At 36.8% G+C, this 24,761-nt stretch overlaps 1 protein-coding gene across 5 annotated transcripts in view; it reads left to right on the top strand.

Moving 5' to 3' along the window:
• The window catches only part of ADAMTS18 (ADAM metallopeptidase with thrombospondin type 1 motif 18), a 78,773-nt gene extending 54,664 nt beyond the window's left edge, over positions 1–24,109 (top strand). For all 5 annotated transcript variants that reach the window (XM_032195436.1, XM_032195434.1, XM_032195435.1 and 2 more), the window contains 7 exons: positions 8,579–8,720; positions 10,238–10,364; positions 14,390–14,594; positions 16,808–16,999; positions 17,355–17,567; positions 19,020–19,167; positions 22,580–24,109. In XM_032195436.1, the coding sequence (XP_032051327.1) occupies positions 8,579–8,720; positions 10,238–10,364; positions 14,390–14,594; positions 16,808–16,999; positions 17,355–17,567; positions 19,020–19,167; positions 22,580–22,695 (1,143 nt within the window). In that variant the 3' untranslated portion in view covers positions 22,696–24,109. The remainder of the gene's footprint in view (positions 1–8,578; positions 8,721–10,237; positions 10,365–14,389; positions 14,595–16,807; positions 17,000–17,354; positions 17,568–19,019; positions 19,168–22,579) is intronic.
• Positions 24,110–24,761: the final 652 nt, after the last annotated feature.

Here is a 24,761-nt window from a genome sequence, read left to right as displayed (position 1 = left end):
AAAGAATACACTTTTATGAGGAAACATGCATTGCTGAATATCTATTTCCAACAATAATCATGAAACAAATCCTATTTAACTTTAAGCATACAAAATAAGTCTTGCTAGCAATTTTTTAAATCCAATTAAGTTGATTTTCAGTAAGATGAGGCTTTCCAGGGAGCAGACCTCAGCTTCTGCTGTAATGTTTATATATTTTTTTTAATTATTTGTAATTATGTTGTATTCAACACCAATTTAATAATTATTTTCTGGAGTAGATTTTTTTTCCAGAAGTATTCAGTGGGAGTCCTTGTAAAAACGGATACTACAGGGACTAAGAAACTGAATAAATTGCATGCGTAAATACAGGAACTTTTATTATTCAGGTGGGCACAAAATACAAGTTTTTGTAGGTGTATTTGTTGCTGTTCCGATCTGAAAGATAGATTAGCACAGTTTGTGCTTGTTTAATTTTGTGGTCATAGTTTTGCAAGACATTTGTGTGGTGACCCAAATGATCCAGGTTTTCAACTGCATTTCTGGATGCAAGTCAACCTGCACGCATCCAGAAAGTTCAGGTTACACACATCCTCTGACTAGCATTCACAGGAGAGGATGGGACCAGTGCTCTCCAGGTATGGGTCCAGACAGGTCTGGCACGTCTGTGCTCAAGGCAATCACTTGCTGTGAAATGCAGTCATTCTCCAAATTATTTTCTTGAAACAGACATCTGAAGCATGTGTTAAGAAATAAGGGTGAAACCTAAATAAGAAAAAGAGTCTTAAAATTCCCTATTGCCTTGCATATCACAAGTAATAGTTCAGCCTCGCAGTTCAACTAAATGTTTTGTATTTATGCATTATTGTATATCATGTTCCTGTGCATCTGTTTTTCTATCAGGTTTTTCAATAGCTAAGCTGTGTCATTTAATCAGACTTTGCAGTCCTAAACACTATTCAAAAGTGGATGAGAGACAAGAACCACAAAATACTTTTCTTTTTTTGTCCTGGAATCTTACCAAAACAAAACAAAGCAAAAATAAACAACAAAAACACATATACATATTCACATACATTATATGTATGTAATTATGGGAACCAGTCATACCAAAGAAGACAAAGAGCAGTGAATCCGTAATTTAACTAGGTTGTGAGAGAAAAAAATGCAAACTTAATGTACAAATATTTTCTGAGGGGGAGGAGAATATTTTGAGAAGAATGTGGTATAAAAAGTGTAGGATGAGTGTTTCCTGAGCACAACTACTGGAAGATTTAAATGAAATTCTGGAGATTTCATCAGAGCCTTTTCTGGATTGTCCAAGAAGTAAATTGACAGATGGAGGGAATGCAAAGCAGTGTAAACTGGTGCCCTTTAGAATTTGTATATCCTTCTGAAATTGCAGTTGGTATTATTGATAGGTTAGTGATTGTGGGTTTGTAGAAACCAGTAAAAGCCTAAATGAGAAAGAGACATGGGTACTGAAGGCAGTTCCCAAAATGTCAAAATTCAGGCTAGATGAAATAACAAAGGTCAAAGTGGTAGAAACATGATAGTTAAATGATAATCTGGCATAAGAAATTAATACCAGGTATTTAAATATGGTTTTGGTAGCATAATTGTCTCATCTTAAATGGAAACATATTGCATTTTTTTAAGGTAGTTGAATATATTCAGTTTATTTATTTATCTGTCATTTGGTCAAAGGTCATTTGGGCACCACTTCCATTTAAAGACCTCAACAGTGTTTTTCTGTTAACCTGAGGAGGAATGAACAGTAAATTAATCATTCGTTCATCTAGCTTTGAAAATGAGGGCTGGCAGTGGTCACCTCAAATGCTGAAAGTACTTTCCATATGGGGCTAGCAGAGCACCAGGGACATTGGTGTCAGAGGGCTCTATTGATACACATCTCATGTGGGGGTCATGTGTGACTTCCATTTGTTGAAATATTCACTCACCCTCCACAACTAAGTCAAATTACAAGAAAGAGTCTGAAAGGGCAAGAAAAACCTGCACTGTTTGGTTGGCATGAAAAATATTGCATGACCAGGGATCAATAAACTAACTTAAAAACACAATAATTCAATAATTTGGTTTTCCATTCTACCAGTAAAGTGAGGAAGAATGGATTGATTTGAGAATTCAAATCTGATTTGAGAAAGCACTGTAAAGTTTTTCAGGATGAGATAGAATCAGTATCCTCACTGAAATTTACCTCAAACTCGGTGAAATATTTTATCAAGGAATTGTGAAATCTTGGTTAAATAATCATAAAATCATGGTTTACTTTGACAACAGTAAGCAACAGATGGAAAGGATGCTTTATAAGGAGGCAAATATCCATGGAAAGAGAAGGTGAATGAAGCTTCAAAGCAGGAAAATGTCTAATTAAAACCAGTAAATCACTTCCTCTTTGCCAATAGGAAAAAAAAAAAAAAAAAAAAAAAAAAGAGAGAAAGGAGGCCAGGTGGAATGACTTTACTGATGATCTAGCTGCCACTGGGAGAAAGCCAAGTTGCAGTTATAAAACATTACATTTATTATTAGCTACTAGATGATAAATTTGTACTGATTTCCCCTAAAGAGAAAGTAAGTTAAAGAGAGCTAAGATGTGCTTATAAGATGCAGATGTTGGTTCAATACAAACAGATAAAAGCGTTTTCCTTTAGTGAAGAGAGACTAGCTGGACAGTATCCCTGAAGGTTGTACATTTAGCATGTGAACAGTAAAAAAATGGAGACACAATAACAACAGAAGATAAATTTGAAACAGCTGAAGAAGAAATGAGATCATACAGGACCTTTCAAGGTTACTTTTTTTTTTGTGTGTGTGATTTTTTTTTCCTTTTAATGACCTTAGTGGACTTTCTTGAAAAACAATAGTTTGTCATAAGCTTTTAGTTAAGATTTTGTTTAAAGTGACTTTAGAAATACTGAAGGGATAAAAACCCTTTTGTTTTAAGGTTTGACTTAAGTAACCAATGTAGATGCAATTCTTCCTCTGCTGGTGCTTTTCTCTACAGGTGTTCTCCCACTTTGCTTGGAAGCTCCTGCTATTGGCCACTGTCAAGTCATGTCAAAGCCCCAGCAGCTGCCCATTCAAGCCAGTGGTCCTGTTTTAAACAGGAACAGTTTTCCACCAGCATATGCTCCATGCTTAGATTTACACTACTGAAAACGGAGTAAATTTATGAAAGTCAGTGGAATTAATCTTGATTGATCAGAGAAATCAGAATCTGGCTTAGCATGTTGGATGTTAAAATATGTATTAAGTGGCATGTAGATTCAGAGTGGATATAAACTGCAGGTCTCAGAAGCATCTTTCTGAAAACCAAATCTAAAAAGTCAGACACTAGTCTTTAACACAGCTAAACTTCTCAGTCCACCCTTTTTGGTGTAACTGATGGCTCACTGGAGATAGCTCAACTCCTTCACATCTACCTAAAGAAATTATAAAAGACTTACAAAGCATGGGAGTGACCCAGAAAATGTAGATGCAATTTGAAGGTGTAGATCAAAGCTATCATGTGTGCTGGGGTTCAGAGTCTGGGCTCATGCCCATTTTGTAAATTATCCCCATGCAGAATGAGTAAAGATGAAAATACGCAAAGCACATATGGATAAACAGTAGCTATTCCTTTATCTGGCTTTTTATTTAAACTCACTGCAATTCTCTAAGTGGTATAAGTGTATTACTCCTTCACAGAGATATGGATTCATTTTATAGCTTGTTAACCTGCCAGACACTTGTATGCTTTCCTGTACATTAGACAGAATATTATGGGAGAAGAGTTTATCTTGTCTAAATTAATTTATTTTAATTCAGTGTATTGCAAGTGACTTCATATACGCATCCTACAATAAAAGATACCTTAAAAGTATAATGACTCAATCATAAAAAAGACGTTGATAGGCTCTTTAAAATATTGACCTTTAAAATGGAATATTGTATTGGAGACTTAGGATAGCCATGGGGAAAAAAAGAATCTCAAACAAAGGAGCAGATGCACAGCTAGTTTAGAAAATTTATTGGCTTAACTTTGAAATCAAAATTAGCAGCAAAAGGAAAAGGTTCTTTACTCAGGAGAATTCAATTTATCCATTGTTTTAACATTTTATGCCCAAAGCAAAAGCCACAGTTCGTTTTCTTCAGAGTAGATCTGGCAGATTCCAGCCACAGAGTCTGTGGTTTTCAAACTCAAGAAGCTGTAAATTTTATAACTCTGCGCCCTGCGGTCAGAGCTGCTGAGTGTTGTGTCTGAAGTCAGGTGGTTGGTGTGTTAAAGGTAGACATTAAACAGTTCTATTGAGGAACTGGAAATGTTTAAGGAGGTTGTTTGCCAGCTGTAAATTTGGGAGCAAATGCCAGTTGGCTGAAAATATGCTGGAATGTATCCAGTTAAGTAGACTTGCACTGGAGGTCTTTCCAAATTTGTAGGTCTGATAACTTGGCTGTATACGCAGACTTCAGTTATTGGGTTGTTAAGGAAGGGCTTGATAATGAATGTTTGAAAATACGAAAGAAAAATTTTTATATGCTCATTACTTTGGCAAAAATGTAACTTTGCAATAGCATTGCATTTCTGATGAAGACTTGTTTGAATGTTATACATTGTATAACGTTTTCAGCTGAGTGCCAGGGACTTTAAATTATATGACTTAGTGTCCTACATTTTGTCCCCATTACTTTTCCAGAGTTTGATTTTGCCCTTTTTCTTTGTAGCTGGGATGATACAAGGATGAAGGAGACCTGAATGTAATGCAGCTTCTGCTTTGTAAACATGCCCTCTTGTTCAATAAATGGGAAGCACCTCTAGCTTTGGCTGCAGGTGGGGAGAAGGAGAGGAAGTTACAGGCTTCAGCTCTTTCTTACAATTGGATCTACTTTCCAATGCAAAAGAAGGGGATGTAGCCCAATGGCTTAAAATGGAGCAGCCTGCATGATGTGCAGGATTTACCCCACAGGCACTCACTCAGCTGGAGGCTGCAAGGTTCTGACATCATTGCATGGTACTCTGAAGTGACAGACACTAACACGTCTTGTTCTAACTCATCAGACATCATTTGCATCATTTCCATTTGCTGTGTTGAAGCACCAGGAGAATATTGCTCCACAGGAGTAAAACTGGTTGTAACAAAAATGTTATTCTTCTCATCCTCCCTCTTTTGTGTTCTGAATTTGTTGCTCAGGATGCATTTGTTTTGTTTCTTACCTCTACTACCACCAAGTAAAGAGCAGTTTCACAGTCTAAATAATTCAAGATACTTGTGTTGGGTAAGCTTTAAGCTTTATGGTTATTTTGGCCACTGACGTAGCACAGCTTTGTGACAGTTGTCAGAATCAAATGAGGCAAGGGCTCACCCTTACATGAGGTCTTGAGGAATGGACAAAACATCTTCTGCTTTTGACACAACTTACTAAAGGGCCAGGTAGTATTTCAGCCCGTGCACTTGAAAGAACATAAAGCAGCTAGGGAAGTGAGAGAAAGAGCATCCTCACGCTTTCAGGAAAGAGACTTTAACTGTTTGTTATTAGGCAGGTCATTTCTATCACGAGAATAAAATAAAGCTACTGTCTGAAATTGCTTCTCTGTATTTGAACAGGCCCAGTAAATGCTTGTTAATGAAGAGTGACTTTATGCCCCCCATTACTGTGAATGAAGTTCTGTGAGGAAGAGGGCCCCAGCTATTAGTAGTGAAAGCAGAGGGACTATACTAACACTTGATTTTGTGGTCTTGTTCTTCATTTGATATACTGACCTTCCACAGTTGCTAAATAGCAATATGAACACACTAAAAATACATTTCCACAACCTGTGGGACCTGCCAATCAGTTTTTTCTAAATTTTTGACACCCATGGGCTTGAAGGTTGATATTCAAAGTGATGGTGCAATAGATGCTGTAACAGAGTTGGACTTTTTGCCATCAGCTTTCTAAAAATCAAAACCAAATGTGGAGGAGATGTTATCCTTCATCTGAAAGGACTGCTAAATCTTATAAAACATTCACAATGGATAGTGATAAATAGCCAAGGAAAAAAGAAAGTCCTGGAAAAAAGTTACATTGATAAGATTTCAACAGGGCACAGCAAATAGGGCACAAAACCACACAGTAAAGAATGAACATGAAGTAACATACGGAAACTTTATCATATGCTCATTAGTGAGCACTGAATGTTGTAGAGGCTTTATGGAAAGATGGTATATGACCCAGAGATCCAAGTGCATTTGTGCAGGGCAGCGTGGAGTTACACAGCAGTCTCAGTTCAAACGTTTCCTAGTTTAGAGTGTTTGAGTTTAATCCTGTTCTTGTAAAATAGAGATACATACAGATATTACTTAACCTTAAAGCAGACATAGAAATATTATTTCTGTTGAGAATAATTAATAAAAATAGGGAGGTCAGTAATGACTCTCAGATCTATTTATTCCATGGTCTCGGAGGTACTCTAAGGTGCTCATGAATTAAACTTGGATGGTGTGTAGATGGTGGTGGATGGTGTGAGATGAAAAGTTGCACTTGAAGTACTTCAATTTTCCTGTGCTTGGAGGGTTTTCTAATCTGTACGTTTCAGTGAGAATGCACCCATTCACCTACTCTTTTGCGTGTATTTTGCCATTGACAGTTCGCAGTCCTGTTTTCACAGTTGGGATCATTATCAACATTCACTTACTGAAATACAATATTTGGTTATTAAGAATAGAAAATATAATATCAATTTTTTGCTGTTTTAGAAAAGTAAACAGTTTACAGTCCAGATCAATTGTGTGTTCAACATTACCAAGCTGGAGTTCATGTAAATTTGCCTAAATTTTTACTGTCACATAAATTCTCTTTTCCAATATGTAAATTTTCAGAGTATTTTAAAACTCTTGGTTCCATTTTAAAATGTATAAAACGTAAAATTTGTTTTATTTCTTGGTCGTAAAAGACAAGAGAGTAAATTTGTTGGTATTTTTTGAACCCTATCTAAATAGAGATCAGTTCTACCTGCATGGGTGTGCTTAAGCACTCAGGTTAGACATCACACAAACCTAACTGACAGTGTCAGCCATATTTCATTAATAGTTTGAATAGTAATCATTAATGTAAAGTGGAATCTTACGTGAATTGCAAGTGTTTATCAAAAAGCATATTTAGGAACAGAGGTAAACCATACCTGATCTTTATTTTGCTATGACCAGATCCACAGTGGTAAATAATTAAAACTTAGTAGAGCTCTGTAACTGTAAACTCTTGCACTTTTTCTATTAAGTATGAATATAAATGCACTTTACTGCCAAAAGTAGCTCCTAAAATAAATAAATATTTAAATACATTTTTCTCCCCAAGTTTAGGTATTTGTCAGATTTTTGTGCATCTTGCATTGATTTTAATTCAGACTGAAATTAATATAGTGAATTGGAGGAAGCTGTCTCCATGAAGGCTACAATATAATTCATTACTAAAATATTGCACCTCCAAGAGGTAGATTGCCTGAGTTAAGTGACAAGGATTGTTACTGTAGCTAGTAACCACACCATCTACAATTTTTCTAACACATTATGGTAAAATCAAGAATAAAAGATTTTTCCAATCCTTTTTTTCCCTGTAGACAAGACATCCAGGGACAGGTCCTCTGCTGAATTGAAGCTTTTTCAGTTTCAATCATCTTAAAAAAAAAAACAACAGCTGAGGGTCTGCCAAATGAAACTTATTACCAGTCAGCACAGAAAAACATTTATTACAATGAAAAGAAATCAATTTTATACCTGCAGGCTCAAGAAGTGAGGAAGCCATCTCTAACCATCTCTATTCCCAGTCCCCACACAGCTAATACTACTGCTTTGCTCAAGCTTCATGTAGTAAAGCATTTGAGTCCTGCTTACTCAGTGAGCAAATGTGTCTTCATTTGTAGAATCATAAAATCATGGACTGGTTTGGGTTGGAAGGGCCCTTAAAGATCATCTAATTCCACCATCCCTGCCATGGGCAGGGACGACTTCCACTAGAGCAGGTTGCTCAAAGCCCCATCCAGCCTGGCCTTGAATTCGTAGAAGGCATTGTGGAAGGATCAGTTAGCTGAGTGTTTGCTAACTATAAGATAGGAAATATCTCCCATCCCCAAATCCTTAATCCTTCCACTGCACTGGCACAAGCAAACTCCAGCACCTGTCCATGAGCCCCTGCAGAAGGCAGGGATCCACCTGTTAGGAGTCCATCTCAGGAGAGGAGCACGGAGTGCTGGGGCATGGCCAGTGACATATGCTGTATCACCAAAAGTCTCCAGACAATATTTCATGTCTACTGAAGGTATTTTTGCTTCATCAGTCCAGTCAAATGCCTTCTGATTTAAAGGAGCATTGTGCTGGCATTTATGCACTCTGCTTATATGTCCTGCAGGTGCTGGGCCAAGCAAACACTTCACTGTTCTGGATTACTTGGATGAACTTTAGCTTAACGAAGAATCAGGTCTCCAGCAAATTCTTTCGCAAACTCTGTGTGTGTAAATATGTTATGTGTGTATCATGTTTAGTTCATCTGCCTTCCAAATGACAGAAATGACAGAATCCTTTTTTTTTTTTTTCCCAAACAAAACCAAAATACCCCTCTCTAGATCCTGTTACAAGGCAAAAATCCTGGGATTGCTTGGGAATATACATTTTCCAAAATCAACACTGAGAACAAGACATCTGTCAAAAAGCATAGCTACTCCTGGGTGACGGTGCAGTCAGAGTGCTCAGCTACTTGTGGTGGGGGTAGGTAACTTTTTAATTTCCAATGCTCTTCTTTTTCATTTTTAATGCATCTCAAACATTTCAGCTGCGTTTAATTTTGAAAATTGTTTATAAATACAGACAGAAGGTTGCAATGAACACCTGGTCCTTATTTTTTATCTAACAACTTATAACATAAATGAAGTATCGTCACACTTCCTTTGTAGTAGAAAAAAAATAAATCCTTGTAGTCTCAATTCATGTCACTTATGGTGAGGACTATCTGTAGGCATATAATACATGTATCTTGCTCTTGAAGTAACATGGAAATTAAATATGTGCTTCGATGTAGTTGTAATTTGGGAACATGGAAAGATAACAAATAATTAGTACAATTTATCTATCTGTAGAGAGTAACTGAAGACTATATTATGAAGACCTTTAGTGACAGTTGCACCCTGGTCTCACTGCTTAATTACAAATATTTGAGTTCTGCCAGGTTAAATTCTGAAGTTCTACTTAAGATAAAGATTTCTTACTAACATATTCTTCTAGGCATTTCTTTGTTCAGAACATGTATATTTTAAAATCCCGGGTGCTCTGTCAGTGAAAGTAGGATGTAGTGAAAGCAGGAAACTGGCACATGGGAAATCCTGGAAAAAGAATTGAGAACAAAAAATGTATTGGCCTTTAAATCAGAACTGAGTCATATAAACAAGATTATATGATGCAGCTGTCCTTAACATCAAAGAACTGGACTGGATGACCATGGAAAAGCCATGTTATGCTTCTGTATTGGCAAAAAAACATGCAGGTGAAATTCAGGAATATCTTCTTAGTGTGTTGTTAGACTTCACAGCATATCAGTACACTCTTCAAGGCCCACCAGGAACACTGTAGACAAAATACAGCTACTTTATTTTTCTTGCTTCCCTTTAAAACAAACAAAAGTTTGGATGGATAGCATGGATAGCAGCATGGGTAAAGACAATGGAAGTAACCGTGTTTCCAGATTTGACTTGCTGTGCCCAATGAACCATGTGTGAGGTGCACAATACATCCCAACTAAAGGATGTATCTATAAAATCATTTAATCACTTAAGACATTTGTCGCTTTCCCTGTAGAAAATAGATACACACTAGGTACAGGAGCTTGCAGAACTCTGAAGTCTGTAGAAGTACTGAAAAAAATGCAAAATGTTTTGTTGCCATTTGCAAGCACATAAGCAGAGCTCTAAGCAAATGCTGCTGGTTTCTGCAGGGAATTGGGATTCGAAGCATTACTGATTTTTGCTGGAGGAAGATTCTGCAAATATGCCATTTATAACTAAAACGTTTCATCTGACTTCAATAGTAGCTGTGTTGCAGAGAAGGAAATTAGTGTTAAAAACTTGTTGCCAAATGAAATCCTATTTTATTTAGTTCACGTCAGTGGAATTGTACCAAGGATGAGCTTGGACTTGTTTAGATAAAATTCTTTTCTACTACTTTTTCTCTTATATTTTGAGTAGACATTTATTTTACTACTTTTTTTTTTTTTTTTTCTAATACTTCCATAGGACACATTACAACAAAAGCAATTTGTTTAGAAGACCATCGTACACGAGTTAATTCCTCCTTTTGTGGTGCAAGGACGAAGCCTTTAAGTGAAACAAAACTATGCAATACTAATCCCTGCCCAGCATAGTAAGTTCTCTTTATTTTTCTACCTTTTGTTGTGCCTTATGACTGAGCTAGCCAGCAAGGTCATGATAGGCACACAGAATTGTATAGCCTGCTAGATGAACCTCTTTTTATTCTGTAATTTAAAACAGTAATTGTTTAAAAATGTTAGTTGTGTAGGCTTCTACCCAGTGATAATAATAGAGGCAGTATTTCTAATGTTGCTAAGCAAGACCTCCTGAGGATTGCTTGCAGCTCTGTCACCATGCTCGGGTTAGCTATGTGACACTGAGTAAATCTAAATTACTTAGGGGCCCATTCTGCCACCTTTACTCACCTTGAATCAATAAGACTATTTCCTGAGTAAAGTGCTACTCCCCGTGTGGAGACTTGGCCCTCTGACTCAGATTCCACATATTAGATTAGGCTAAAAGAATCTTGTGAAGTGTAATTAGTGATTTTTGGACAAAATGCTCCATAGAGTATTATGATACGAATAAGAAGACTATCTAAGCCAAATAAATTGTCAGTAATGCTCCTGGTGCCCACAAAAATAAATATGAAGACATTTCCTATGTTAACAATCTTATTTTCTAAAAGACACAAGAAAGTGAGATGCAAAGGAAGACAATGACATATAGATAAGCCTTTAGAATACAGCTGGTATAAATCAATAGAGTGCCTTTAAAAACAAAGGAGTTACACTGATTTATAGTAGCTGTGGTAGGGGTCCTTTAGAAAAAAAAAAAAAAGTTGCATGTTCATATAATTAAGCACAGTATCATGTGGCTTGGAATATACATGGGTAGATTTAAGGATGTATCGAGCGTCTTTCTTTTGTTGTTTCTTCCATATTTGGACTCCTGATTTTGCGACCTTAGCATTACTTTAGTTTTATATTAAACATGAGAAAAGGTGTGTTATATTGGACAAGACATCCATGACTTCCAGAACAAGAGTTCTTCTAAAGCGGTATGTTGAAAAAATCAAGTGTTGCAGAAGAAAATAAAGAGAGGTGAAAAAGCAGTTTAAGTGCACAAGCAGCAGAAGGCAGAAAAAATGGAGGAAAGCTCTACTCCTGGTGTCATCTGGTGGTTTTACTCTGTAGTGATAAAAGCAATGGGTGGTAAAAGCAATTAGCTAAGCCCACTCCCACACTTCATAAAAATAACACATTTGATGAAGTTTAATAGGCTTTCCCTATCTTCCCCAATGCAGAAGAGGATGATGGGACAAAGCAGAAAGATACACATGCTCCGCAGTGGCTTTGTTTTTGATTAAAAATCCATAGTTTCCAATGTGTTTAACATTCTAAAAAATTGTCCAGTAATAGTTTGGAATTTCCTGCAAAATTTAAAGATTACAGCAGAGAACACAAAATCCAAATGGCAAATTATATACTATGACCACAAAAGGATAGAGATAAGATTTAAATAATGGCAGCATGTCACATCAGAGCCCCATGTTCCTGTTTCAGCAGTTTCTTTAGATTGCTTTTAGCCACATGATTTTCTGAATACTAATTTTGAGTAATCTTTGTAGCCAAACACAATCTGTTTGTATATGACTTATCTTCTGCCAGAAGTATTTTTATCCAATGAACACAGTATCGTGTAGACAGAAATGCAATGTCTGTGATGTTCCCAGGAGTCTTCTTAAGCTGCTTATGCTTACCTTCATTTTGATGTGGTATTGTGCTATAAAGCTTCAGCAAATGATCTTCATTTCTATTTTGTCCCTCTGGACCACACAGAAAATTTCTATTTCTATTAAACAGAGATCCCAACGTATTTTAAAGATCCACCGATATAATTATCACTAAAAATGCTGAATATCCTTTTTGACAGGCAGTGCAATATTTTCATGCTAAACTTCCTCTGATAGTCTTGGATTTACTACAACACAATTAATGACTTTATGCCTAAAAAGAAAAACTGTAAAAGCCTCAAGCCCTCAAAAACTACACCTTTCAGGAAGAACAGTTCAACTCACTAATTAATTATTTTTAAAATCCTGAGGATATATTAATGTATGGAGGATCTACATGTAGGACCTTGTCTTAAGGTAACAGATTGCCATTCAACTGAGTGAAACTATGCCAGATCGTCTTTGTTGAGGAATCTACCTAGAAAGTCATGACGTAATTTTACCCACAAAACTGAGACTGTCAACATAAAAAAATATATATTTATATTAATAAATACAGTGGAGGAGACAAGGAATGCTTAATAGCTAGCAAATAGAGGAAAAACAAATATGGTAAGACTAACAGGCAAGAAAAGTTGGTGAAAAATAGATGAGATACAAGTGTGTCTGTTTTGTGACTTAAAAGAGAAGACTCCAGCCTTGTAAAGGTCAATGAAGTATACTTGCCGCATAAGAACAAAGACTTAGTGGTAAGAGGCAGAACAAAACTACCACCCTAACAGTAAGAACGCAGGCATCAAAATGCACGCTGTTGTTGGGTTTCAGAGCTGCCAAATCTGCTCATAATTAGTTAGTTATTTGAGCTAATGAAAGATACTCTTGGATCACAGCCCAGATAATCCTGGAAAATGGCAGTTTACTAGAGGACATTAAAGCAAGTTTATTGCCCTCTTCTCAGTGGACAAGGGAACTTTCTGGACACTTATGGTGAATAAACTCTTAAAATGTTTGCTTTTGATTGCTCTGCCAATCATAGTTGTCAGAAACATCAAGGAAAACTAATTAAAAGCTGTAGAATGGATTAAAACTGTATCTTCTGTCCAGATGTTTGTATTGCAAAGGTCTAAACATTTATATATCAGGCAAAAAGGAAATTTCTGACATGTGCTGGAAATACATAACTACTGACTTCTCATATTAATAATTCTTTGAACTTAAATTAGGTCTTTTTATATTTCCCACTACTTTTGGCAGTTACTGAAGTTCTTAGATTGAGCATTGGGATTTCTTCTGTTCCCAAAGGAATTTTACCAAGAATATGCCTTTTATACATTTTTTACCAATTAAAATTAGTTTTGTTTACAGGCAGATGTGAACAGACAGGCAAATGAGATGCTGGACATCTTTCACACAGTAAGAAAACAAAACAAAACAAAACAAAACTTTCCTGTCATTAAAACTCTATGTAAGCAGCTATTCTAGTCATTACAGGGCTAATGCTGTGAAAAATGATGGAAGTGGGGATAGGAGAAGCAGCTGGAGTTGAGACAAAAAGCCCTTTTCTAAGACATCAATTATTAACAATCTGTAAAACTGTTTTAAAATACTTAGTTTAAATTCAGTGTTGGGTATTTAAATGAGTTCTCAACTTGAGCAATCACTTAAACATTCTTAATTTACTTTGTTTTCTTCAGCCCTGTTTTCCCATTGAGTTGTCGGGTTACGGTCTCACATCTTAAGCCTTTGGGAACAGACACAGTTGTGTGTTTGCAAAGTGATACACAAGAGCTGGGGATCCATCCAGTGCTTCTATAACAGAAACACTGAGCAACTACTGACATTTCAGAATTGAACTTAGCCTAAGTGACTGGCAGTGACTATTCAGGCTTTGTGTAATTTTAGTGACAGCATGCACAACTGAAGCTTGCCTGTGACTGCAGCATAGATTTGCCCAACAGATTTTGCTGGTTGAATTCCTACTGTTTTATTTAGATTCCACATCATCTGTCTGCCAAATTTATTAGTCTGAGGACAATTAAATCCTCCAAACACTAACAGCAGGACTGCTGATTTTAGCAAGTATGTTCTTTTTTGTAAATAGAGTAAAGCTAAGGTTTGCCATTGATATTGCTGGACAGCACCATGCCAACATTTGTCACCCTAAGCAAATGCATCTATGCACATGTGCGTTGGGAGGCACCTGCCCAGCTAAAATGGCCCCACTCTTCCCCTGCCATGCCAGCTTTTTCCTTATGTAAGCTTAGGTGGATCTTCCTCCTCTCTCCGCCTTCTGACAGAGGCTGAAGGGAAAAATGCATTGATCAATGCAATTTTCAAATGCATTGATTTTATAAAGCTAATTAGCCTCCTGTGTTTTTCTAATATATATTTTCTCTGTTAAGCTGGTCACCAGGTGAATGGGGTGCATGCAGCAAGTCTTGTGGAGGTGGACAACAAAGTCGCCTCATTCAGTGTGTCCAGAGAAAGGCTTTCCAGAGAGAGGAGGTAGTGGCCCACTCCCTGTGTCCTGTCAGCACCCCTGCCCAAGTGCAGATGTGCAACAGTCAAGACTGCCCACCTGAATGGAGCCCTGGACTATGGTCTCAGGTAACTTGAAAAACTTCTATTTTCTTTTGCTGGCATAATAAAAATACTGCCAAAATCTCTGCTCAAGAAGGAAGTGTAAACTTTGTGAAAATCAGTATTTTGCGAATAGCTCTATTTATAAAGGTAACGTACACAACGTATATATTTTACCTAGCCTTCATAAGTGGTCAGACAGGAGGGGTTGCCAGAAGGGGACACATGGTGTCCTGCTGGATACATACAAACAGATGGAAGATTTTTCTGGTTTATAACTTCAGGCTCTATGAATTCTTCAAAGCCATTAACTCTTCTCTGAGATAGTTCCCACAGCAATGTTAACTTTTCTTAGAGATGACAGGCAGTCAAGGACGAAGAAGTATTTGGACATGTGTTGCATACACACTTTTGAATTGCAGGTTGATAAATCTGTGATTTACATGTGCAATAATAATTTATGTACTTTTGCCTTTGTCAGAATAACTCTTCTATAGCATACTTTAGAATATTGCTGTACTTAATTTCCATGAAGGGCATAAGGCCCCTAGGCAGATTCCTGTGTGTACACACCCCGATTCACAAGCCTATGAAATGCCTCACATTAAACCAATCTAAGTTAAAAAGCATACACACGCTTAAACAAAACTAATCTCTGCTCTTTCTTTCACTATTGTTGCTGCTGGTATGAACTACGAATGTAAGGAAAGGTCAAGTACTGGGAAGTCCTTAGATGTAAGAGAGAGACAACAGTACACCTATATCAAAGGGAGTGACAATATTTTGATTTTTCCATCTTCATTTAATGAGATTCAAGGTGGATTTAAATTTACTGAAAATTCTGTTACTTTTATATACAATTCTTGGTGCTGTTTCTCTTTAGGTCCTGTTCAAGACCATCTTGACCTAAGCATTCTGGGTTGAGAAGCACAGACTGCTTCTCTCAGGGAGGGCGCTGTTATGGACTGTGGCAGACAAGTAGCTTTTTCTTCCAGCATATGTGAGCAAAACTACTATGGCAAGAGATTATAAAAGACAGATATGGTGATTAGATATTTAAAAAGGAAGAACAAATTCTTCAAACATATTCACACTTTCAAACTTTATTTCAAATTAAAAAAAAAATAAATCAGTTTTCTTCCTCTTCGGGAGGTGTATAATTCAAGCTGGGATTTCAAATAAGCCTGTGAAAATTAAGTCCACAAGTCCTGCCTAAATGTAGTGAACAGGCCTGTTGAACAAGTTGGTAAAGATTTCAAGAGTCAGCTAAAAGCTCCTATGTCACAGGCTCAAAAGAGTTAAAGAAAAATAAATGCAAAATACCCAATCTCTCTTCAGTAATCAGGTAGTCATTTTAAATGATTTTTTTGTCTGTCTGGGGGGAAGATTACAACCACAGATTTTCTGCAAGCAGGTATTTCTGATGCATCTTCAGTGCAACTCTGCTTTCATGAAATCTTTTTAAAACATCTGTGATTTAATTTGTATAGTGATAATGTGGTATTCCACATTGGAATGTGCCTGTTAATTATTAGTAAGAAGAAGAATGCTTAGAAGAGGATGCAACAAGGCAGAAAGCTCTTTATTTCCTCATTTCACCAGAAATGGCTCATTAGTGCATTCTGTTGCATGCTAAGGCAATGAAAACTACAGAATGTCTTTTCAACTGAGCCACGGCTCAGCAATACACGTTTGTTCACTGGTGACTTGTCCTAAGCTTCATTGCAATCTTGGCAATTAACATATCTTTGGCCAAGCATCCTAAGCATTTTCTGTATCAGATTCTGTCTTGTGAGATTCATTCATGAAGGAGTTATGTATAGATTCCCTGGATACCCCTGGGCCTATGTCAGGACAAAATAACGAACAGCTGAGAACATCTTGCTGTGGGAGATCTTCAGAGGGGAGGTTAGAACCAGTTTTCAAGTATGATGTCCAGGGAAAAACAATTTTGCTCACAACTTAGTATCTCTCATTAATGGAAGAGAGATATAATATTACTTATCTGTCCTACATGGGGGCTGTAAGAGTTCATAGTTTACATTACAAAACTGCTTAGAACAATTCTTTAGAAGCAACACACAGATGTTGCTGTTATGTGTTTACGAATTGAATTCAAGTTTACTTGCATTATAATGACAGCCACAGAGCACATTAACCACAGTTTCTTTGCTCACTGTAAAATACAAATGTCAGTTTGCATTTCCTGTAGCTCAAATGAGTATTTCTTTCCATCGCAGTGCTCCAAGACCTGTGGGAGAGGTGTTAAGAAACGGGATGTCTACTGCAAAAGTACTGGTTCTCCCAAGCTTAAAATCTTGCCTGATAGTATGTGCAGCCAAGACCATAAACCTGAATCCCAGCAGACCTGTGTGCTAGGACGCTGCCCCAAAAATGACCGTCTCCAGTGGGTGATTTCTTCCTGGAGTGAGGTAAAGTGGTAGAGCTACATGGCTCACTGTCTTCCTTCACTGGTCTTGACTTGGGGCACACACAAACTGTGTGGAGAAAAAGAAGCTGAGCTGACATTTGAAAACCAGGTGTTGTTTGCAAGCCACTATAAAAACAGTTCTTTAAATTCAGGTGTACTTAGATGTACTCTATGTCTTTGTTTTTCTGGACTTCCACTGACTTGGCTTCATATTTCTTTTTATACATTGTGGAACGTGGTATTTGTGGTTTTGGTAATGCTTTTGTAGTTTCACATAATTTGAGTTGTCTTGAGTATAGCACAGCCTCCTTTGAGGGCATTTCTATAGATGTAAAAGGTGTATGTTGCTTTTGCAGTGCTCAGCTTCCTGTGGCCCAGGTGTACACAAGCGAGAACTAAAATGTGGTGAGAAAAGCATCCATGGGAAATTGATCACCTTTCCTCAGAGAAGATGTAGAAACATCAAGAAACCAAACATAGACCTGGAAGAAGCTTGTAACAATGGAGCCTGTCCATCACAACCGTTGTATAACATGGTATCTGGCTGGTATTCCTCACCCTGGCAGCAGGTAGGAACAGGAAGCTTTCTTGCCTCTCTCTCCCAGTCCCAACTAGCACTGGCTCTCCAGCAGCATTTCATGTCTTGGATTTTCTGGAGTTTTTAAAGGAGCAAGTTTCTCTGCGTGGTAGTTCAAGTACCATATCCTAGTGCACAGCATTAAAGAATGGAACAACTGCAAAGTGACTGCTGACTCCTGGACAGTGTATCCACTGTAATTAGAAGGAGGTTTTAGAGAGCACCAAACCTAGAGAAGTGGTGGTATCACATGCCACAGAATGGGTGCTATCTGGAGCTGCATAAACATCCAGTATGGTGTAAAATGCTAAAGACTATGCCGCTGTGACTTTATGGCAATGTGAGTCTGAGCTACCCAAACTGAAGCTAGCTTGAGTCTTACAGTCATTGTGCTGTAGTCAAAAATGTCCAACTGTAGGGAGGAGAATGGAGGAGGTGATATCCCCAGTGCTGACAGTCCATGGGTGTCTTTTGCACACAGCCGTTCCCTAAGGAAGGTCACACCACTCAGCCACTGGAGCATGATGCAGCTGGTCCTTATCCATCCTGTATTTTGATGCAGTTTATTTATTTGTCCTTTATCTGAAGAATGTCACCCTAACGTGTTCTTTGTGCTCCAGAGGCACCAGATTCCATGGTTGGTCACCAATACTTCCTTCTCAGTCTTCTTTGAACTGCACTGTGGTTGAACTATTACATAGCTACATGCACAATGGATTTGAGGACCAGCACAGATTGCCTGGAATTCCCTAAATACTATGATTAATTATGGGATCAGTCTGTATTTGTTCCTACATTCTTGCAAACAAGCTTCTGTATTTCTGGAACTTATCTACTTTATGAGCCACATATCAATGAGCCACACACTCATTTAATAACATTTACATGAAACAATGTATGCCTGACAATTGTAATCAGATGAAAACGATCACATTTATCTTAAAGACAACTTCTCATGAAACACATAGAAGTAAAATGCTTATTCATTTTAAAATACTTCATAGATCTTCCTGAAAACGCATAGTGTTTTTCCCCAGATACTGCCATAATTATGGTTCCAGTGGGAGTTTTATCTCTGTTCAGACAGCAGGATTGGGACCAGAGGCTCAGAGTTCAAAAGAAATCAGTGCAGACCATCAGGAACAGGTTTTCTAAAATATTCAGTTTATGTCTAGATGCCTAAGTAAAGAACCAAATTTTCAGTTGAGTCCTTAAATAACCACACTTTAAGAAGGGTTCGACATGGAGAACAGATGCACACATCTTTGAAAATTTGGTCCTGATGGGGATTGCCGAGCATCAACACATCAGATCCTGAAATCTTTCTGAAAGTCTCATCTTAAACCCTTGAAACTTTTTCCTTTGGCTTTCATGAGATCTGAGAGATTCCCTATAATTAAAGACAGCTTTTTTTTTTTTTTTTTTTTCCACTTCCTGTCTACAGTGTACAGTAACATGTGGCGGGGGAGTGCAAACCCGGAGTGTACAGTGCCTACGCCAAGGGAGACCAGCTTCTGGGTGCTTGCCCCATCAGAAACCAGCAGTCCTGAGAGCTTGCAATACTAACTTCTGCCCAGCCCCTGTGAAAAGAGGTAAAACTCAGCTCTACATGCTGCAGCAGGGTTGGTTGCTTATATCTATATATAGAGATATACTCTATATCCAGTAAAAATCACCTTTTCCAGTTACACCCACTTAAGGTTAGTATTTGGAATGTTCCTGCACAAATTAATTTTTTCCAAACTTTGCAGCTTTACAGTTACTTTCCAATACTACCACAGTATCTCTCTTCTCAGAGAGAACCCTCTTAAAGCAAACTTTAGTATAACTGAGATTTTTAAAACTTTTTTTTTTCTAAAACATTTAAAAATGTTTTATTAAAAAAATAAGAAAAAAAAAATTTATTAAAAAATTTTTTTTTAAATATTTTAAAAAGTTACACAGTTTGGTTCTGAGCTGCATCTTCAGATTATTTTGTTGATTCACATAGGAGTGTCCTATGGTATTGTCGATTCACGTAGGAGTGTCCTAGGAATTTTCTCAGAAACACCAAAAAAAGAGAGAGGTGCATTTGCACCATCCTGTGTATTTGCTCACAAGCTGGTACAGTTTGTGACTCCTTCTTAACTGAGGAAAAAAGCTCATGAGGTCCAGGTTTGTCCCATATAATAACAATTACCTAGGCATGTTAGAGCTCTTCAAACATAAGCTTTCAAAATATTGTACCTTAACTGACTTGTTACCATCTTAAAACAGGGACCTGAAAGTAATATCTATAAAACTTGGGCTGCATTGCAAGAAAAAAAAATATATATAATAGAGTTGGGAGCAAAGGTCAAGCTCTGGCCCTGCATCTTGTAATTTGACATTAGGCAACACCCCCTCTTGTCTCTACTGATTTGTGACATTCACTGTGTACAGAAACCCTGTAAAATGCAGTGATATCTTATGTGCTAGAGCATTCTACTACAGCAACTCAAGACACACATTATCAAACTGTGATATCTGGGGGCCTGAATCCAAACTAGGATATACAGATGAAATGGTCCTAAAAGAGATAAGGGAACAGTTGTCCTGCTTCTACAGTTAAATGCTCTTAATTCAAATGCTAACGAACCTTTACAAAGTTCTGTTGTACTTCAGAATTTCTGTATTACATCCGCTTCTATCATGATACAGCAAGCACTTTTCTTTTACCCCAGCCTCCCTCTGCTTTATTTCATGTCTGAAGTAATGTCTGTTATTAATTTTGTCCTTGGCCTGTTTCTCTCTTGCCTCACATCTGCAGGAGCCCTTTCACCTTTATTATAACTGGGTCGTCAGGCTCTGGAGATCAATTATCTCCTCACTGCTCTCTAACTTTCTGTCTAAAGCAGCAAAAAGAGGGGGAACCAGCTGTGCTGGAATTCCATTCAAGCAAATCAGTCTCTATTATCAGCCACGTAGCTCTAGCTCAGTGATCACAGTCAAGAAATTAATGTTTCAGGGAGAGTTTACACACTTTCCTAGACAAGCTGGGTCATTTCCATCCGTTAGATGCAGTTACGGTCACCATAACTCCTAACATATCCAACTGTTTAAAATCAATCAAAATTAAACCAACATGTAAATACTTGAGTAAATAGAAATAAGGAACTGACAGCCTGATCCACATCCACTGAAGCTGGAGGGAGTCTTTGTGTTCATTCCAATAGTCTTTGGATTAAGTCCCAAGAGCAAAGTTTTTGGCCACACCTCTGTAATGTTAGCATTACACTCCAGTCTTCAGAAGGGGGATAAAGATTTATTAACATTGCCTTCTCATTTCTTAAAATGTTTTTAAAAAAACAGCTAGCAATTTGTAATTTTTGAAAATTTATGCTTACATGGCAGGAGATCTTCCTGACTTAGAACAGCTTTTCTTGCGTTGGGTTGCACGTCTTTCATTGGTTGCCTGCTTTGGGTCCTTCCAGTGGCAAATTCTGTAGGGGGCCAGTAGATGAAGTAAATGAAAGCTGGTGCTGAACTACCATTTCCATCCCTACTGAGATTCAAGAGTAGAAGCATAACATGGCATAGTGGGAAGGCTACAGTATGACACTGAGCCACTTAGTTCCTGGAAAACTTTTTGTTCAAGGATAGTATTTTCTTTAGATAACATTTATAGAAAGGATTCTGTTTTTAAAAACAGAGGATTTTTTTTTTCATTTTCCTATTCATTCAAACAAATTTGAGAGTGATAAAGGTATACAACATCACCACTGCCATCATAAAATGTAAGTGAAAAATGTGAAGCAGTGAATAATCAAAATAAATTCATACAAAGAGACTGGGATGACTCCTGAACCACAAACTATGAAGAAGTTGCCTATGCTCTGTAAGGGAGCATATATCTCCTATGACTCAACTTTGCTGATCTGAGAATGCCGACAACGGTGGCTAGATTGTCTTCAATGTCTCCTTGTAAATTCCTTTTACTGACCATGTAAACAGTAGTTCTGAGAGTGGAATGGAATCTTTTCCCATGCTCATAGGAGATTTCAGTTTAGCTATAAATTTTGCTAAACCTCATTTAAATGTCTTACTGCTCTCCCAGACATTGTGAATTTGTTTATAAATCATCCATATGAATCATCACTCTGTTCTTTTAAAGAAAAGTAAAGCATCCACTACAAAACAGTAGAAAGCAGTAACTATGTAATGTTTTTTAAAGCACCTGGACTGTATGTATAAATGATCTGTACATAAACATGTGAAATAAAATCTTAATTGAAAAGTCTTATTTATTTTTGCAATTAAAAACTATGCTTTTCAGAAAAAAATGCTGTCAGCTGTCTCTTACCCTATTAGTTAATTAGGACTTCACCAGCATGGCACAGTCCTAAAAGCCTGATTCACCTAATTTAAATGTTTAAGTTAGAAGAGCGATTCCTTACAAAAGGAGAAAAATAAGTCCCTTTGGAAAGTGTTGGAATACAAACACACAGCAGAGTGTTTTGTGCACATGACAGACATGATCCATGCATTCAATTTTCCATGCATTTTCTGTGTTTATACACATAAACTCAAAGCTGAGACTACTTTGAAGCACAGCTGAACTCCACGCAATGTTGGTATCAACGTGCATTGGAGCACTGAAGTGGGTTCATTTATACAAGTACTTGGCTTTAGAGCATTTAGATCAGAGATGAAAACACTGATGCATAAAAACTGGCTTTTTTCACTACTACAGTTAGTGGTCAAGTCCCCATTTCATTCTGTTTTCCTGAATTTCAAAGTATGCTCTGAATTTTTTAATTCCTTTAGCCTCTGACATTCCTACTGTATTATCTCTATCAGCATCACTTATCAAATTAAACTAGAATTTTTGAGATTTAAGATAGTTCATGATTTGTTTTCTTTGAATTGAATAACCCATCATATTTTTAACATTACCAAAAGCATAGAAGTTTGTTGAACTACTGCCTGATTTGTTGAATTGCTAAAACATAGTCTTAACATATTGCTTGGATTTCTCTCCTTCAGATGATCCTTCTTGTGTGGATTTTTTCAGTTGGTGTCATCTGGTACCCCAGCATGGTGTCTGTAACCACAAGTTTTATGGCAAGCAATGCTGTAAATCATGCACAAAGAAGAACTGATAGCAGCGTGTTATCTGAACTCTTCAATGACAGGATTTTCTTTTTCAATTTATGTTGAAATTAACTTTGCTTTGAGCCAAGACATGGTGCCACATAAACCACTGATAGAAGAGACATTTTTTTCTAAGGGAATGTCTGAGGTACAGTACTTGTTGGATATATACTGAAAAAGGAATGTTTTTTTTTTCTTTATTTGCTGACCTCACTAAAGTACAGGGTACTATGGATCACTTGAACACTGAGACTCAACGGGCAGTTCTTCGTTCTTTAAAAGTGTCATTTTGCACTGTCATATGTTATGAGGAAGAAATTAAGGTAAGGATGCCTTTTTTTGGCTAATTCACCTGAATGCCAAGCAAAAGAGATTGGGATTACAAGGAATAAGGTTACAGCGCGGCAGCATGACAGATCACACAACCAGAAGTGTTTACTTTAATATCTTTTATGATAAGTTCATCCCCAGGTAAGGAAGCTGCTTACTGCCACTTTCACAGAAAGACATTCAAATGACTGTTGGTTGGAGAACCCAGTGTCACATGTGTGACCACGAGAAGTAAATGGTGCACTACAAAGATATATGGTGCTTCTCTATTATACTTGCTGCTGGAAAAGCAAGTTTTGCATCATGCTTATGTTTTTATTGTTTTGAAGAATTCATTTTCTGCTTTGTGTAGAAACTCAGAGGTGGTTAACTAGTAACTTGAAATGTATTCCTAGAAATATTCAGCATTAGAATATTTGGACTTTTAATAATGCTCTGTTACAAGTAAAATAGAATTTCATATTTCAACTAACTCAAGGAACTCAGATTTATTGAGCTCAATTGTTATGTTTTCAACTTTCTAAGCTCATTAGATATGTAAATTTAAAATTTAAACTTGATAAAGTAGTTTTTTTCCAGAAGCTAGGTTGTTTGAATGCCAAGATACTGAAGAATGTCTTCCTTTTAATCTCAAATCTCTGCAAGTTTTGATTCATCTGTTGCCCAAAGGAAATAATGAGAATATTGCAGTCCATCAATCCATGCCAAACTTCTCTAAATAGTTATTTATTCACATAGGTGATATGAAAAAATTGCAAATGCTAAGCGGATGATTTACTCTAACCAAATGGAAATCATTTCTATTTTTATACATTCTCATAAAACTTCTATTTAGTTCAGAATCCACCAGCAAACAAAACAAATGTAAACACAATGATACTTGTAATTATTCACTATCAAGATGTTAGGTGACACTGTATGTCAAATGGTACAATTTTAAAAGTTTCTGCATTGAAAAAATACCCAATACAACCTATTTGCCAAAACCATTCTGAGACAGAGCTGTGTTCTACTGTAATTTTCTGGGGAGTGCCTATGAGGGACATATTTATCTAATTCCACCCAATCCCACAACTTCTTTTGATGAATGTAGCTCAGTTTTACTGTTTTTTTTTTTTTTTGTTTGTTTTTTTTAAAGTATCATTTCAGCTTAAGATTAGCCAGCTCAGCACTAATGCCAGACAGTGGTCACTTGAAATTATCAGTTCCTTTTGCAACAATTTAAATTAAAAACATGTATTCTATGATACTTTAAGAAAGGATGATTGGAAACATATCTCAACCTACATCACTCTGTCTTGATATTCAACATTATATAAGTGTAACCTCTTTTCTAGGAAAACTACTTTTTGTTTTATTTTGTTTTGATAATTGTGCCCTTTTTATTATTTGATGTAAAATAATTAATTTATTAATGCATAGCTTTTCCTTTATATTTCTTTGCTCACTTCCTCAAGTGAAAACTGAGAAAAGAAAATGGTAGTGTCACAAAATATGAATTATGGTGTAAAAAAAAAAGCAAAAAATATAAGTGTAATATTTAATTATTTTATAAGCTTTGTAATAAAGTACTCTAACTGTTTCATTTTATTTGGAATTGTAAAATTCATGAATGAAATATGGAGGTTATAAGTAAATATCAAGTAATATAAGTGGTGTTTATGCATTTTGTTTCATTTGTGTTGATTGTGCCGTAATATCTTTAAGTAAAACATTATCTTACTTTCTTCTGCTATGTAATTGT

The sequence above is a fragment of the Aythya fuligula genome, chromosome 12 (genome assembly GCF_009819795.1).
Source record: "Aythya fuligula isolate bAytFul2 chromosome 12, bAytFul2.pri, whole genome shotgun sequence".
Taxonomy (NCBI): Eukaryota; Metazoa; Chordata; class Aves; order Anseriformes; family Anatidae; genus Aythya; species Aythya fuligula.
This window is presented reverse-complemented; position numbering and strand designations above follow the sequence as displayed.